The sequence below is a fragment of the Brassica napus genome, chromosome A5 (assembly GCF_020379485.1).
Source record: "Brassica napus cultivar Da-Ae chromosome A5, Da-Ae, whole genome shotgun sequence".
In the NCBI taxonomy this organism is placed as follows: Eukaryota; Viridiplantae; Streptophyta; class Magnoliopsida; order Brassicales; family Brassicaceae; genus Brassica; species Brassica napus.
This window is the reverse complement of record NC_063438.1, coordinates 21,785,252-21,800,952: the sequence shown is the minus strand read 5'-3', so window position 1 is coordinate 21,800,952 and position 15,701 is coordinate 21,785,252. Positions and strand designations below refer to the sequence as shown.

The window sequence follows — 15,701 nt, the reverse complement described above, 5'->3', positions numbered from 1 at the left end:
AATTTTATTTTTAATATAATTTAGAAATTTTGACATTATAAAAATTAATAAACTAAAATGTTGATTTGTTACAATACGATTGATGGTTTTAAATCATACGTGGACATTCTTAATGGTTTATAGTCTTAATTTTTTAAAAAATTAATAAATTAAAATGTTGATTTGTCACAATATGATTGGTCGTTTTTAATCCTACGATGGTTTATAGCCTCAACTTTTATATAGTATAGATTATACAACTGCATCTTATTTTATTTACTTTTTATTTATCAATTATTTACCACGTTCTATATTGACCTAACACTTACCGCGTTAATTAAATCGATCGATAAGAGTAACCAAACAATGACCATTTCATGATTCTAATGAATACTTGTGCAAGCGCACATAAATTTGCATTACAGATGATTATGTCCAATGACAAAACGTATATGTTTGACTAACACATAAGCAGCACATGTCATAGAAATATGTTTATAACTTTCTGTTATACAACTAATCAATACTCATAAGAAGTCTAATCAACACAAATAATAGTATTAATTAAAAATACAAAATAATATAAAATTCATTTTTATTAAAAATTTAATTAGATATTTAAAAATTTTATTTGAATGTCTATTTCTGTCTCCCATGAAAAATAATATTTTTAACTAATTGTTAGTACCAAATTAGAACGTTGGCTAAAATTTTAAATAATATACAACTAAATAAAAATTATTATAAATTTTTTAAATATAAATAATAAAATATAAACTTATAATAGATTATCAATATCGAAAATTAATTCATATTGTCATGTCAGCAAATTTTAGTTTTTTCCATTACTATTTTTTTTGAATTACATTTTAAAAGTTTAATAAAAGTGTAGAGAATCACAAATCAAATAGTTATTCAATTTTATATACTATTAAAAAGTATATGAGAAGTTTAATTATTTTTTTTGTAATATAATCAGATTTTTTATGATTTTATAGGATCGACCAGTGTCATGTCACGGGTTAATAGTAGATTTATGGACTTTGTCAGATTTTTAATTAATAGAAATTTTCACTAAATTCAAAGTGAATTATATATCGGTCGTCAGTTTTACCAATTCGACCGTGGGTCTGGAACAAATATGAAAAAATTGTCTATATTTAATTTCATTTATAAACATAATGTAACTCACTAAGAGGAGTTAAATAATTTGTACAAATATAATGATTTCTTGGCACTATTTAAACATAGAGACACTATTAGGCCTCAACATTCATAGATAATTTTTAAAAGTTTGGATAAAAATATTCAGGTAATTTTTTTTCGGGTAATTCCGTTTATGAATTGTATTTTTAGGATATTGGCTATTTAGAAATTAAATATAATTAATATTTGTAGTTATATAATCTGTATCTCAAAAATTTAGGTACCCATTCGGCTTTCGGTTCAGTTCGGTTCTGATTTGGTTTCGTTTTTTGGTTCCAAAGATAAAGAATCTTTTTACTTATTTATAAATTTCGATTCGATTTTGGTTTTTTGAATCTTCGGTTCCACATAAACATGTTCATACATATACACTATCTTATTTAGAAATATATAAAAATAACTTTTTTTATTCCAAAAGCCCGGATTAAAATCTAGTACAATCTTTACAACGGAAATTAAATCAGAGTCATCAGACTCCCCCGTTTTTGTAACATATATTCGAGTTTATACATAATATTTCTATATACGTTATTAAATTATATAACAAAATGTCCCATTAACAATATTCATTTGAAACCTGGAAACGAACCAAAAAACCTCAAAACCAAAACCAGACCAAAATTTACAAAAATCCATATGAATTTTATTTTCTAAAAAAAAAAACCAAACGGTTATCTAAAGATATTATTTTTTTTCTTTAAATATTAATTATTTTTAGTTAAAAATAATATTTGTCTCAAAATATAATTTTATATAAAATATTAGAAAACCCAAATTACGCAATTTATATATTTTTTGGTTTTATTTAAGTTTTCGATTTTTTGTGTCTTTTTTTCAGGTTTAAAATCGAGTTATGTATCACACATTTATATTTTACTTTGATCAATGGTAATCTGGATGAAAAAGAACTTTGTTCCCATTTTCTATCTTATTAACCTTACTTCGGGGTCTGGGAACCCAAATACTTTTTCATTGACCATCCATTTTACCATAACACTAGGATAAGACCCGCGCCTTGCGCGGGATTAAGTTATTATTTTTATTATATTTTAGAGAATGAAACAATAGTTTGGCATCATTTGGATTAGGGGTGTTCAATCTGGATATCGGATTGGTTTCGGTTCGGTTCGATTTTTTCGGTATTTCGGTATTTCGGTTAGTAAAATATAACTATTATTCTAAATCCATATTTACTTTGACTTTAGTCTTTCACATACTTTTCAAAGATTTCAACTGGACGACTAAATTGATCAGCCAATCTTGTTGCTTTAAATCATTAGTTTATATATATATATATATATATTGTTTAGTTTGAATATTTATTAAATAAAAATTCATATGCGTTATATTTTATGATCATTTGTAACTTATTATAACAAAAAATAATCTATTGATCACAAAATTTTCAGAGTCAGAATCTTCAAATTTCTAATAATATATAGACGTCTTGAAAAAATCAAAATATAACATATAAGAAAAAATATAAATGTTTTTATTATATATTTAATGTGATTTTTTAATATCTTTCAATAATATAAAATTAAAAAAAAGAACTAAGATACCAAAATTGTTATCAAATATTTCTTATTCATAATAATTAATTTTCATATATACGTTAATCATATTAGGTAATTTCGTAGCTTCTAATTAAGGAAAGTGCAAAAAAAAAAAATTTGGTAGATTATTTATCAATTCAATAGTTAGTTTATAAGAAATATAATGTAAGTTAAGATGGACCAACCTATTTTTTTTAAAAATAGTATATTTTATATAGTAATTTATTAAATGAGAATTTATAATCATACAGTTCTATGATCATTCATATCATTTTATAACTGAATATTTAAATCATCTATAACAAAATTTTCAATGTGAAATCTTTAATAAGTTTATAATTTATAAATGTTTTTGAAAATTCATTGAAAGTTTTAATATTAAAATATTTATGTAATCTTATGGCATATATTTTAATATATATATATGTTTTATTATTAAATGATATTTTTTACTTATATGGTTTTAAAATCATGTGTATCTTCTTATAATATTAAATAAAAGTTCATATTAATACAATTTTATGACCATTTGTAACTTATTATGACAAAAAAAAAATCTATTGATCACAAAATTTTCATAGTGGGATCTTCAAATTTCTAATAATTTATAGACGTTTTGAAAAATTCAAAATATAACATATAAGGAAAAATATAAATGGTTTTATTATATATTTAATGTGATTTTTAATATCTTTTAATAATATAAAATTAAAAAAAAAGAACTAAGATACAAAAATTGTTATCAAATATTTATTATTTATAATAATTAATTTTCACATATAATGAAAACTCACTATTTTCGTAGGGGGTTCATATAAATTTTTTGCGTAGCTTTTATTTAAGGAAAGAGCAAAACATTTTTTGGTACGTTATTTATCAATTCGATAGTTAGTTTAATAAAAAGTATAATATAAATTAAGATGAAACAACCTATTTTTATAAGAATAGTATATTTTGTATAGTTATTTATTATATAAGAATTTATAATCATACGGTTCTATGATCATTCATATCGTTTTATAACAAAATATTTAAATCATCGATAACAAAATTTTTAATCTGAAATCTTTAATAAGTTTATAATTTATAAATGTTCTTGAAAATTCATTGAAAGTTTTAATATTAAAATATTTATGTAATCTTATGGTATATAGTGTTTAATCTATATATATATATTTTTTATTATTAAATGATATTTTTTACTCATATGGTTTTAAAATCATGTGTATCTTCTTATAATAAAAATGTTAAACCATTGATCATTAATTTTTAACATAATAATTTTAATAGTTTTAGTCATTTATTGTCGTTTTTAAAAATTCAAAATATAACATATACGAAAAAATCTAAATTTTACTTTTATAGCTAATTTGATTGTTTAATTTATTTTAATAATATAAAATTAAACAAAAAATGATGGAGGAGATATAAATTGTTATCAAATCTTTATTATTAAAATCATTAATTGTCATATATTTATTAGTCATTTATGGTAATTCCGTAGGTTTTATTTAAGGAAAGAAAATAGCATATCATATCATTATATCATATAGTTTGGCCAACTTATGTATCTAACAACATATAAAAATCGAATGTGGACCTACTTATTTTTCAATTGAATGTAATTGACTACCTAATTGAGTGCCACCTATGCATTGGGGCCTCTTTTAATTAATACAAAATTGAGGTTACATCTTTTCAAATGTTCCTCAATTAATATATAAGGGATATTATAATTCTTCAAATCATCCTTTATTTCAATGCATTATATTAACTTTTCCGTTGTGTGGTCTAATAGCTTGAAGTTGGTGCGTATATTGTCAATAAGCTGTTTTAAAGCTACTAGAAGTGCTAATTGTTTACCTTTTTGTGGAGATATTAGAAGTGCTAACTGTGTTTTCAAATATATTAGCAGAGAATGTGGGTAAAGCTTTTCAATTAGTTCTTAACTAACATAGAATAATAGATATGCATCATAGTGACATCTACCGATCAACACAATAATACCACAAAGTTCTCTCCATAGAATGACACATCAGCTTTCTAAAGCATTGAGGAGTTGCCATGTCAATTAATGAAAAAAATTGAAGTACCAATCACAACATTTTATTCATACACATCATAAAATTGTTATTGTCCACCTGTTTTTCCATATTCTTTATTTCGTCAAAAAATGTGTGTTTACTAATGCTGATGATCCCAAAGCGCTCTCTTCCTCTCATGCAAGCGAAGACGGAGTCACTAAGGCGACACAGATCAAAGCAAAGATCTTTAAAGAACTATGATGGGTCTTAGGATCATTAAGTGAGTTTGTTATATCTTCTATTTATCTTTCATCTTCATTGTTTTGCTTATCATCTTCGATCTTCTCCAATTATTTAATATCCAACTGAAATCTGAGGATTTATACGATACTTTTCAAAAATGCATCATTGTAGAGATCCCTAAAATATGGTCTTCTCAAGAACAAGAAGAAAGCTCGTAAAAATGGTTTCCACTTTCTAGGTAACATGAGATCACTTCTTCGTGTGCAAAAGCCAATGAAAGAAATAGCTTTGTTCTTAACAGAACAAAAAGTTGATTGGTTTATCTCATTTCTCCCATGTTATAGTGGTTGCGATGGCAGTGAAATAAAAGAGTTTTTTTTCCTTGTATGGAATCGAATGACAGGTGACTGAAGGCATTAGAAACAATACAACTAAAAGGAAAATGGTTGTCACTATTTTTTTTTTGCGTCACTTCACCAGATTCGTTTGATTTTCTACGTCGATGTTTTTCTATTAAACCTTCCGGCAACAATACTGAGGAAATTTGGAGAACAAAAATTTTTTTTTTCATCTGATCAGGCTTGATTGTATCCGGTAGCACTTATTGGTGAATGTTTATGTTGGTGACTATATTTATGTTGATTATGAGTTTAGCTAAAGTGGACTTGAATCTAATTTTGACCAGACCTTTGAAATATCGTTGGTGGAAATGTAAAGATTTGGGGAAAAATCAACGACTAGATATCTACGATGTATATGGGTTTTGACTCCGCTATGTTACACGAAATTGACATTTGGGATCGTGAAAGATGGCTGAAGAATATGTTTAAAAATAGCTCATGTTTATCTCTAAGACTTCCAACAGATGTTCCTAATAGTCATCAGTAAGAGTTTATGATTGCTTTATTTATGAGCGTGATGAGTTTATATGAATCTGCGAAGTTGATATTATTTGTTCCTTTGAAGTACTTTGTGACTTAGATTTTTTTTTTATAAGAAATAAATTGTCTTACTATACTTTTCCGAGAAAGAATGACCAAATGGAATATTAAAATCAAGGCCACAACAGTTACACATCTCTAATTAACGTGTAAACACATAAGAATTGTGAATTCAAGACACATTTCACGCCACCGGTTATTTATTATTTGGTATCATCAACAATCAACGAGTGAGAAACATATTGTTTTAAATAATCTTTTAGTACAATGACATAAACCAGAACAATATATGAGTTTCATGTAAATGTCAAAAGAAGAATTGGAAAAAGGAAACACATCCATAACTCGGTAAAAAGGAACAAGTTGTCGACATGAAAAGAAAAATAACTGAATGAGTCATTAAACTTTGGAAGTTTATTTCCGTTTTCTTTTAAAGAAAATTAAACTTTGGAAGTTTATTACTCGTAGGTTCACCCCTAAGGTAAACCCGTAGTTTCACCAACCAATATGATTTAGTTATTTCAGATTTAATATGTTTTAAAAAAGAAAATAAAATATTAAAAATTTGTCAAGTTATATTATGATTTTAAAATAAATAATAATTACCGAAAAAATATTTTTAATATTGTTAACACTATCAACAAAACAGTAAACCTTAGACCCTAAATTTTAAACTCTAAACCCTTGGATAAACTTTAAATCATTTGGTAAATCATAAACCCTAAATCATAAACATTAAAAACTAAATCTTAAGAACTCTCCTAAATACTAAACCTTAAATTCTTGAGTAAATTCTTGAGTAGGATTAAAGATTTAGGATTTACTGTTTTTAAGATTTAGTTTTAATGTTTATGATTTATAGTTTATGATTTATCAAAAGGTTTTAGATTTTATCCAAGAGTTTAGGATTTAGTGTCTTTCTGACGGTGTTAACAATATAAAAAAAATGGTAATTATTACTATTTTATTTATTTTAAAAGTATAATATAACTTGATAAATTTTTATTATTTTGTTTCTTTTTTTAAATATTGAATCTTTAATAACTAAATCTTATAATTGGTTGGTGAACCTAAAGATAACCCTTGGAGTTGAACCAAAGAAAAACTCAAATAACTCGATAAGGTGGTATATTATAGAAGTATTACTATTTATACTTTTAAAAACTCAAATAACTAGATATGCATCATAGTGACATCTACAGAAATCAATAATAAAAAGGTAACTATTATTCTAACAGTCTCCTTCTCATGTCCCCCGGTCAACCTGACACTACATATATGATTTATAATTTATAAAAAGAATAAAATCCAAATTCATGATTTTATACTCCAGATTTTGGTATAAAAATGGATACATTTTCCACGCAAAAAAGAAATATTTATTTATATAAGAAAATTCACACAAGTGATAGTTCGTTCAGTGATTCAAATATAAAATGCAATAATGAATGTTCAGTTTCCCTTACCTTTATTTAGTTTTATTGGCCATTATTATTGTTCCAGGCTTCCAGCCAAAGAGAGACCTATTCAAAAGGGGTTGCCCTCTTTCTCCCATCAAAAGTCCTCAACCAAACCCCACTTCTCCAAAACTGAAACAAACAAAAATACCTATAGTGATCTCTTTCTCTTATTCGATTTGAATCACTGAAATGGTTACTACACATCAACATTATTGGATGAAAAGGTTATCAATAAACCCACAAGCTCTTCTTCTTCTGTTCTTCTGCTTCTTCTTCATTCACCATTGCGACGCCTCGAGAGCCTTGTCACCATCAAGCGTTTTCTACATAATCCCTAATGATGATCACAACAAAAACACTATGAGGAGAGACCATTTCTTTGGAATCTTGCCAAGACACTTACCTGTTCCGGCTTCTGGTCCTTCACGAAAACACAACGACATTGGTCTACAAGCATTGTTGTCTCCATGATCATGCTTACTCACTCTCTCTCTGTCTCTCTAGTGTAGTTTATATAATGTATTGTAATGCATGAACTTACACAAAACAAGAGTAGAAAACCATTCATCGCTCTCTGATGTTTGATTTGACATGTACACTGTTCAGATGTTTGACCTCTTTTTAATTGTTTCTTGATCTCTTGGTTATTTTTTATTTTATTTTTTTTTGCTAAAAGTCTTGGTTATTTTTTTTGGGGTGTTGCATTGCATGTAACTTCTTTAGAGTATAAGTGAAAATAATGTACTGGTTAGGATGGGTTTTGTTACTTTACTCCCTTTTTTTCTTTTTCTTTTTCTTTTGTATATGTAATTAAAGTTTGCGAGATGAGATGATGCAACTTCCGTTTCTTCAATGCGTGATTTAACATCTTTAATTACGTTTCACCTTGTTAATTATTTCATTTATTTCTAATAATATATCAAAGCCGTTGATAATTTCATTTCGTAAAGTTTAATTTGATAAAAATGAAATACAACAACTTCATTACCTTTTACAGAACACCGTGGGTCATCTTTTACTCGTTCAACCAATGAGCTATGAAAAGAATAAAAATGTCTTCTCAAAGGTTTAAATCTTGGATAAAGAATCTAGTATTTAATTATAGACTCAAAACAATTATGCAAACACCGCATGATTCATATGATATGATGGGAATAATGGTATCACACGCTAAATAATATGAATGATTTGATTTATATCCGAAAATTCCGCAAACGATTTTCAAAATTACAAATACACGTATGTAAATGTATGTACCTTCTCAAATTTCATTATCATATCACTTTTAATATTCACCACATTTTTCTTAATTTTACAATATTTATCAAAAATTAAAACAAGGTGATAATTTAGATCTTTAACTCTTAACAAAGCTTTTGCACCACAAGAACAATGGGAGACTTTGTATAAGCAGAGGAATATGTTTAATCCTTTCTGCAGCATGGTTTGACTCCACAACATATCTTCCTTTCAACGTAAAAATGGACAATCTCATCTTTCACATGCCTTTGGGCTATGCCAGTTCGCGATTCTGATGATGACCATGCCATGTATAATGCTTCCAAGGCTTCAACTGACAACCCATTGTGGCTTAGATCTAGAATCTGCAATTGGTTAGCCACTGCAAGCGCGGTCGAAAGCTCTTTGATAATATGGTTCTTGCGTGGTAAACTAAGACTACTCGACGTTGCAGTGTGTTCCTCTATTTGCTCATCTTCGCTGTCTGCAACTTCAAGATCGTCACACTCCATATTGGCTTCACATAACTCTTGTTCTTTGTCTGGGTTCTGGCAATGTTCACTATGAGTTTTGTCCATTACGGTGATGGATTTACATGTACCATGTTCTTTCTGTCCCATTTCTGAGCTTCCACTCACAGGCTCGCCAAACAGAGTCTCATCCATTTTAGCATTTTCAGAGATATTAAGCTCTTCGAGATTCTTATTATCTGCAAAATGTTTAGTTGATAGTTTGAAAACGAGAAGATGTTTGGTATAATCGTAGCTACAACAAGAGATGCAGGGTAAATAATAGTTCAGACCTGAAAGTGCTTGAATTATGCATAGAATTCCAGAGAGCTTCAGATGACACTTGTTTAAAATCAGAACTTTTATGTTAGAACAAGGGTTCGCAAGCAGCATCCCCAGTGCACTAACTCCCTGTTTTGTATATTGTTTCAGAGGGTCAGTCATATGATCTAAGAACACATAATTTTACATTGAAATGACAACAAAATCACGAGTTCAACTGATTGCAAAATTCTTTCCATATCAGCCTCAAAATAGTTTAGAGATAAGAGCTTAAGGGTGTTGAGGTCATAGAAAACATACCTCTTCAGTGATTAGATTTCCTCCAACATTGAGCTCAAGAATGCTAGAAGTTAGAGTAACATCTTGGATGAGCTTAAGAAAGAAAGGAGACGCTAGTCCAGAAGATGAAAGGTCGAGCTTAACAGTTTCTTCCTTTTGATAGCATAGAGCTTCAGTGATTTTGATAGCTCCGTCCTAGAATAATTTGGATAGCATTGTCAGATGAAAACGAATGCATTTAATCACAATATAAGAAAATTCATTACCGTTCCAATGCCACTGCTGCCAACCAAAAGTTTTGATAAAGATGGAGTCTTAACAAGTGCGGAGAGGCTACTAACAACTTGGCTGCTCAGCTTTATGCCATTCATGCTCAGTTCTGTAAAGCTGCATGTTTGAACATATGATAGTGTCAGATCGATTTACGTAACTTGAAACGTTAACAAAAATACAGCTCTAATGTTTTTTTATCTCACCTGCTTAGAGTAGCTATTTTAGCCAAGAGGTTTTGAATAGCACTCCCTGAAATAGGATTATTATAACCTGCCATACAAGTACGGAAATACTATCTTTAGCTTAACTGAAACGAGAGAAATAAAATGAATGTAAAACGACAAAAATTAAAAGTCTACCTATATAGAGTTGTGAAAGTCCCGACTCCGGATCCAAACCATCAGCAATCTTTTGGATTGTTCTAGATGTGAGTGAACAATGTTCCACATTCAAGCTGTAAAGTGCTAAACAACAAATGGGGACACTTTAGCATAAATGCGTGAATAGAAGATAAGAGGCGAAAATATTAGTCTAAGATTAGGTACTATAGATGACAGGCAATCTTTAAAGAAACTATACCCCGGCAGTTTTTCAAGATGGTTGAGAGGTATGATCCACAAGCATCAGTAAGTCGATTACTGGACACATTGAGGACTTCCAGCCGAGTGAACAGAACAGGGCATTCACAGATCTGGTAAAGTGGATTATATTTAACAATAAGAAAAAACACGAATATGTGAAACTTTCTAGTTTTTGAGCCTATTCGGTTACCTGAAACAAAGCAGTTGGACCAAATCGATTGCAGTGCAAATCCAAAGTTAAAGCACCATACATCTGGTTTGATGAGGCAAAAAGTTGTTTCAGTTTCTCCATTGTTCCATTCCCTAGCAACCAATAAGATGATGAAAAATAAGTACCATTAAATTTCCTAGTAGTTCCTTATCAGTTAACCAACTTACTCCGTTCGCAAACTAGAAGTTTAACACTGTACAATAAATGTGCAAGGTAAGACGTTAGAGGCAACTTTCACCTAGCATATTGTGGGAGAGATCCAACATTGCAACTGTGTTATGCACATCGAGGGCACGCAATAAAGGAGCAGCTGATACATCTTGCAGTTCACATTCTGACACACTGATATCATCCTCTACCTGATAAACATACAATGAGATAACCATACAGATTATACACTAGATAAAGTGATACCTGTAACTAGCTTGCTTTTAAGAGGTCGAAAAGAAAATAAAGAATTAAACTATTTCATCCATTTCTGGCAAACTTGCAGTAATTTCTCACCTCCGAAATATATAACTTCTTAAGCAATTTTATACTGGGTTTCTCTGACAAATTTTGGCAACAGTCCATGTATAGTTTCATCAGACGCTTGTGAACCCAGCCTGCAACAAATTAATTGCATAGCTGATTCAGCCAGCCGTCTTGTATAAATAAGAAGGGAGAACCAACGATCATATAAACCAATAGAGCGGTTCAGCCACACTCATGTAAAAACTTAAAGAACAATTTGAGATGAAAAATATAACTAGTAAGATCAACTTGACAATCACATTCCAAATATCACAGGTAGATCCCATGTGTAACAAGAAAATACTTACCACTAACGGAAGCTTCAATAACAACGTTTTCAGAAGAGCCCGAGAGAACCTCATATAAATCCGATGGTTTCAGAACTCTACCACCATACTCCAAATGATGAATGATAGGCAACAGACCTAATGAAAAGCATATTGAACGTTCAAAGATTTAAACAGCTTTAGGAGCAGTGAAGTTAAAGTGCTGTAAAACATAAACTATAAAGCATGAGACGAGTTCTATACGTTAGCTGTGAATCAATAAGTTCACATACCTTTAGATTTCTCGTCATCAGGAAGCTGTAAATAGTACAAGCAAGTAAGTTCCACCTTCACAGACTCATCATTGCCAGAACACGAGTCAAAAGCCATGTGTACATTTTCAATTTCAATTTGAATTTTTTGCTGCAACAGTTAAAATATAGTTATTAGGGAGAAGGAAAGAGGAAGCATAGGTTAAAAAAAACAATCCAATCAAGATTAGTTAATGATAACCAAAAGCAAGGTAAAAAAAATCTCACATCATCTGTCTTGGAATAAGTGTGGAAGTTCACGAGAGCAGATCCATGTTTGCATTGCGTGCTGTTGGATTCGCCAGCTTCACATTGAGATCCTTTTATACCGCAACCAGTTGGTTCAACAGCTATAGTATTATTGGTCAGAGGTCTGCAATTGTTGGCATCTGGAGCAACTTTAGTGGGACGGAGAGACGTAAACGAGCAAGAACCTTCTTCTACATGGTCTTGAATAGCAGGATTATCCATACAATTAACAGCGCCATCAAAATACATACTTTCATCAGAGACTTCCTTACGCTGACTTGTAACTTTGTGAAAACTGCCTCTGGGGCATCCCAACTCATATTCGGTTTCACTTTCATCGTCAGAGAGGATTACACGAATACGCTTCCGGCCAGAGACTGTCTGCTGAGAGTCTGCTGGTGCAGAGAAATCTTTCTTGGCCTGATCAGGCTCAACATCTTGTTTTCCTGAAAACTGTTTCCTTTTGGAAAGACGTCTCCCAGGCTGGAGAAATGAAATTAGTGGCACGTCATCATTTGTTTCATCCAAATCTGCCAACGATTCTGATTCAGGTGAATTTGATGTTTGGAGATCTGGCGAACTACATGCATTTGGCCTATCATTTGAAATGTTCCCATGCCCTTCTGAGTCGGTTTCAGAGCATTCATCTTCTGTACCATATTCTGCTCTCTCACCATGCTCTGACTCCAGATTTTGTATTTTTTCCTTCAACTCCCTAAACAGTATAAAATGTATATGAGAAACTAAAAATTTGAAACCGCAAGCCTAGTTGTAGCCCTGTAAAACCTAACAGCAGCTTTATATTACTATCCAACTTCAGCCCACCGACTACATAGTAAAGATTACCTGGCTTCTTTAGCATTCCCAAATCTGATCATATGGCTATAATGCATATGTTCCAGTGCAGAAAGCTGAACTGAAGGAAGATTGGCTTTCAAAGCAATTCTGCAGGAACAGATGAAATTAGTTCCAAAACGACCATCACGTTATTCATTAGCATGAGATAGGTATGCATATGTGAATTTCTATAGTGATAACTGATTCCAAATACTTATTCATCAGCTATAGTGCAGTAATTCTAGAACGTATTTGAATTACATTAGATTCGTGCTTGCTCGGCTATTAAGCCTTCCATCACAGAGTAATGCTATGCAATAGAATTGTCAATTTTCTAAAAGAGATTAATAAGTAGATCCATGTATTTGGATAAACTCACAAGCAATAGATACTAAGTAGCTCAAATGTACAATTTGATAATGGGTCTACCTGTATCCCTTTTCAAATTCTTTGAGTGCTTGTGTCCATTCACCAATACAGTCCAAACCATCACCTATATTAATTTTCGCCAATGCTTGTCCCTAAAAGATGCCAACATAAGTGAGCATTAGAGTCAATAAAGACGAAAAGCTACGATATGAAAAATCCAAAAATAGTATTATCAGTGTTCCTTTTACCCAAACCATGTGAGAGGCCTCATCAGTGAATTATATTGTTGTGATTTAGATTTAAAAATGAAATATAAATTGTAATAACTAACCGTAACAAGCAAACAAAATCTCACCTCGAAATTACTAATTGCTTTGTATCCCTCATAACTTCTTCCGACCCACTTCAGGGATTTTCTGAATTTTCTAAGCTTTTGGTAGGACTCTCCAACAACCAAGTAGGCATCACTCAGCTTTTCCTTGTCACAGAGTTCCGCTGATATTTTCTTCTTCCTTTTTGAATATTCAAGATGCTACGACATTCAAAGACGAAAGTGAAACCCTTAGTTGGAAGAAAAATTAAATGTCAGCTTCCAACTTAAACTATATTACAAGTCATTAGAACAGTGGTTATAGACTTGGATCATTGATAGCTCAATATCCGTTTGGTACAGAACAAGTATAGTTTTGCCACTTTGGTCTAACATATTGACTTCGTTTAAAAGTAACGAAATAAAAATTTAAATCCCAGGACTAACTTTCTAAAAGATATGTTTTCTGGAGAGAAGAAAAATCAATCAATTCTTGGATAATAGTCTTTATGACTGATCTGACAAGACAATGTCATCAACAGAATTCAACAAAACCCGAATTTGTCTAAGAAAATAACAGTTCCGTAGTACCCTGATGAAATCTGAAGATCTAACAACGCTTATTTATGATTGAAGCCCCCCTAAGATAAACAATTCTAACTTTTGGAAACATTTCAAACACATGCAGACATGGTATTAATTGTTATCAAAAAACAAGAAGTGTTTAAGAAATAAACTAACCTTATCCCATGCAAATACTATGCTGGATTTTTCAATGAGACGTTCAAGACACGCATGCACTTGAAGCATAGACTTTCGTTCCTCCGAAGTACCTTTGGCATCAGTCATTTCAGCAGACAACTTCCTAAGCCTACGCTCTTCTTCCCTCATCTCTTCCATAACTTTAACAGCTTTCTTCACAATCTTGATATTATGCTCTATCTGCTCAACTAACGCACTCTCGTCTTGCATAGATTTCGCTAGAGTAGAAGCTTTACCATAGCACATAAGCGCATCCCCGTAGTTCTGAGTCCTGTTGTGCAACTCAGCAAGATTGATATACCCCTTGGCTTCTCCTTGGCAATGACTTATCTGATGGCAGATCTTGATATCCATCTTAATATGCTCTTTCGCCTCTTTCCAACTCCTCAGCTCTAGATAAACGTTCCCAAGGTTATGATGAAGCCTACTACGCATAGCATCATGCTCCTTAACCTCCTCTTCGTCGCAGATCTTCAATCCTTTCATGAGAATCTTACAAGCAGCATCGGGATTATCAAGATCAAGGTCAAGCATACCAATGTTGTTATGCGCGTTGATATACTCCTCAAGAAAGCTTCCAGATTCTCCAGGAGGCGGTTTCTCCTTGAGAGCCTGCGCAAGCTCCATTGCTTTCTTGAAGTACTTCTTAGCACTCTGAATCGCGTCGCAGTCATCCTCAGATTTCAAGAAGATCTCATGGTAGGTACGGCCGAGCTGAGTACACGCTCGTTGCTTCTCCACAGTGTCGTTGTTCTCTTCAGCTAGCTGCAAATGCTTCTTCTGCAACAACCACCAAAAAAACAGTTAGAAAAGTCAAACTCGGTCAAAGCTTCTTCGAGAAGTCAGTTATTATTATTTTTATTTATTTTTAATCAGAGGCGTGTTACCTGATAGATCAAGGCTTCTTCGAAATCCTGGAGACGGAGATAGATTTCGCCGAGAGACTGACACGTAGGCAACAGATCCTTCCCGGGCAGATACTTGACGGAGATATCGTAATCGATTCGGAACCACTTGAGAGCCTCCACGTACTCTCCTTCGTTTTTGAGGATATCGCCGACGTTATTGGCCCATCTCGCCTCTTCGCTCCGGTTACCCACTTCCGTCGCTGTCCGGTAAGCTCTCTTCGCCGCCGCCAAATCTAATCGACCCATGAACGATTCGATGATCCTCTCTCTCTCTCCTTTCTCCGACGAAAGGGTTTTTTTTGATACTTCGAATTTCAGATTTCTCGTTTTATTGATTTGATCATTTTCGCAAAAAAAAATTTGGTGCCATCAAATCCCAAAAACTCCCGCCAA

At 31.5% G+C, this 15,701-nt stretch overlaps 2 protein-coding genes across 2 annotated transcripts; one reads left to right on the top strand and one right to left on the bottom strand.

The window, feature by feature from the left end:
• The first annotated feature begins 7,475 nt into the window (after positions 1–7,475).
• LOC111216072 (protein IDA-LIKE 4-like) lies at positions 7,476–8,514 on the top strand. Its single transcript, XM_022720354.2, has one exon. The coding sequence runs from the start codon at positions 7,599–7,601 to the stop codon at positions 7,878–7,880; it is 282 nt and encodes a 93-aa protein (XP_022576075.1). The 5' UTR covers positions 7,476–7,598; the 3' UTR covers positions 7,881–8,514.
• Positions 8,515–8,667: 153 nt separating this feature from the next.
• On the bottom strand, positions 8,668–15,554 carry LOC106451934 (protein TONSOKU-like). The gene is made up of 18 exons (XM_048779637.1): positions 15,288–15,554; positions 14,380–15,180; positions 13,684–13,860; positions 13,389–13,480; positions 12,969–13,067; positions 12,102–12,837; positions 11,856–11,985; positions 11,605–11,721; positions 11,288–11,388; positions 11,022–11,142; positions 10,763–10,875; positions 10,571–10,682; positions 10,351–10,455; positions 10,195–10,261; positions 9,985–10,105; positions 9,740–9,913; positions 9,451–9,568; positions 8,668–9,357 (listed from the first exon to the last, which is right to left on the bottom strand). Exons 1-18 carry the CDS (start codon positions 15,552–15,554, stop codon positions 8,834–8,836), a joined length of 3,975 nt encoding a protein of 1,324 aa, XP_048635594.1. The 3' UTR covers positions 8,668–8,833.
• Positions 15,555–15,701: the final 147 nt, after the last annotated feature.

Coding starts and splice junctions, on each gene's coding strand:
- LOC106451934 (XM_048779637.1), bottom strand. CDS start 15,554: ATGGGTCGATTAGATTTGGCGGCGGCGAAGAGAGCTTACCGGACAGCG. Junction 13,861..14,379: donor TAGTATTTGCATGGGATAAG/GTTAGTTTATTT, acceptor TGAATGTCGTAG/CATCTTGAATATTCAAAAAG. Junction 10,876..11,021: donor TCTCTCCCACAATATGCTAG/GTGAAAGTTGCC, acceptor ATTGGTTGCTAG/GGAATGGAACAATGGAGAAA.
- LOC111216072 (XM_022720354.2), top strand. CDS start 7,599: ATGGTTACTACACATCAACATTATTGGATGAAAAGGTTATCAATAAAC.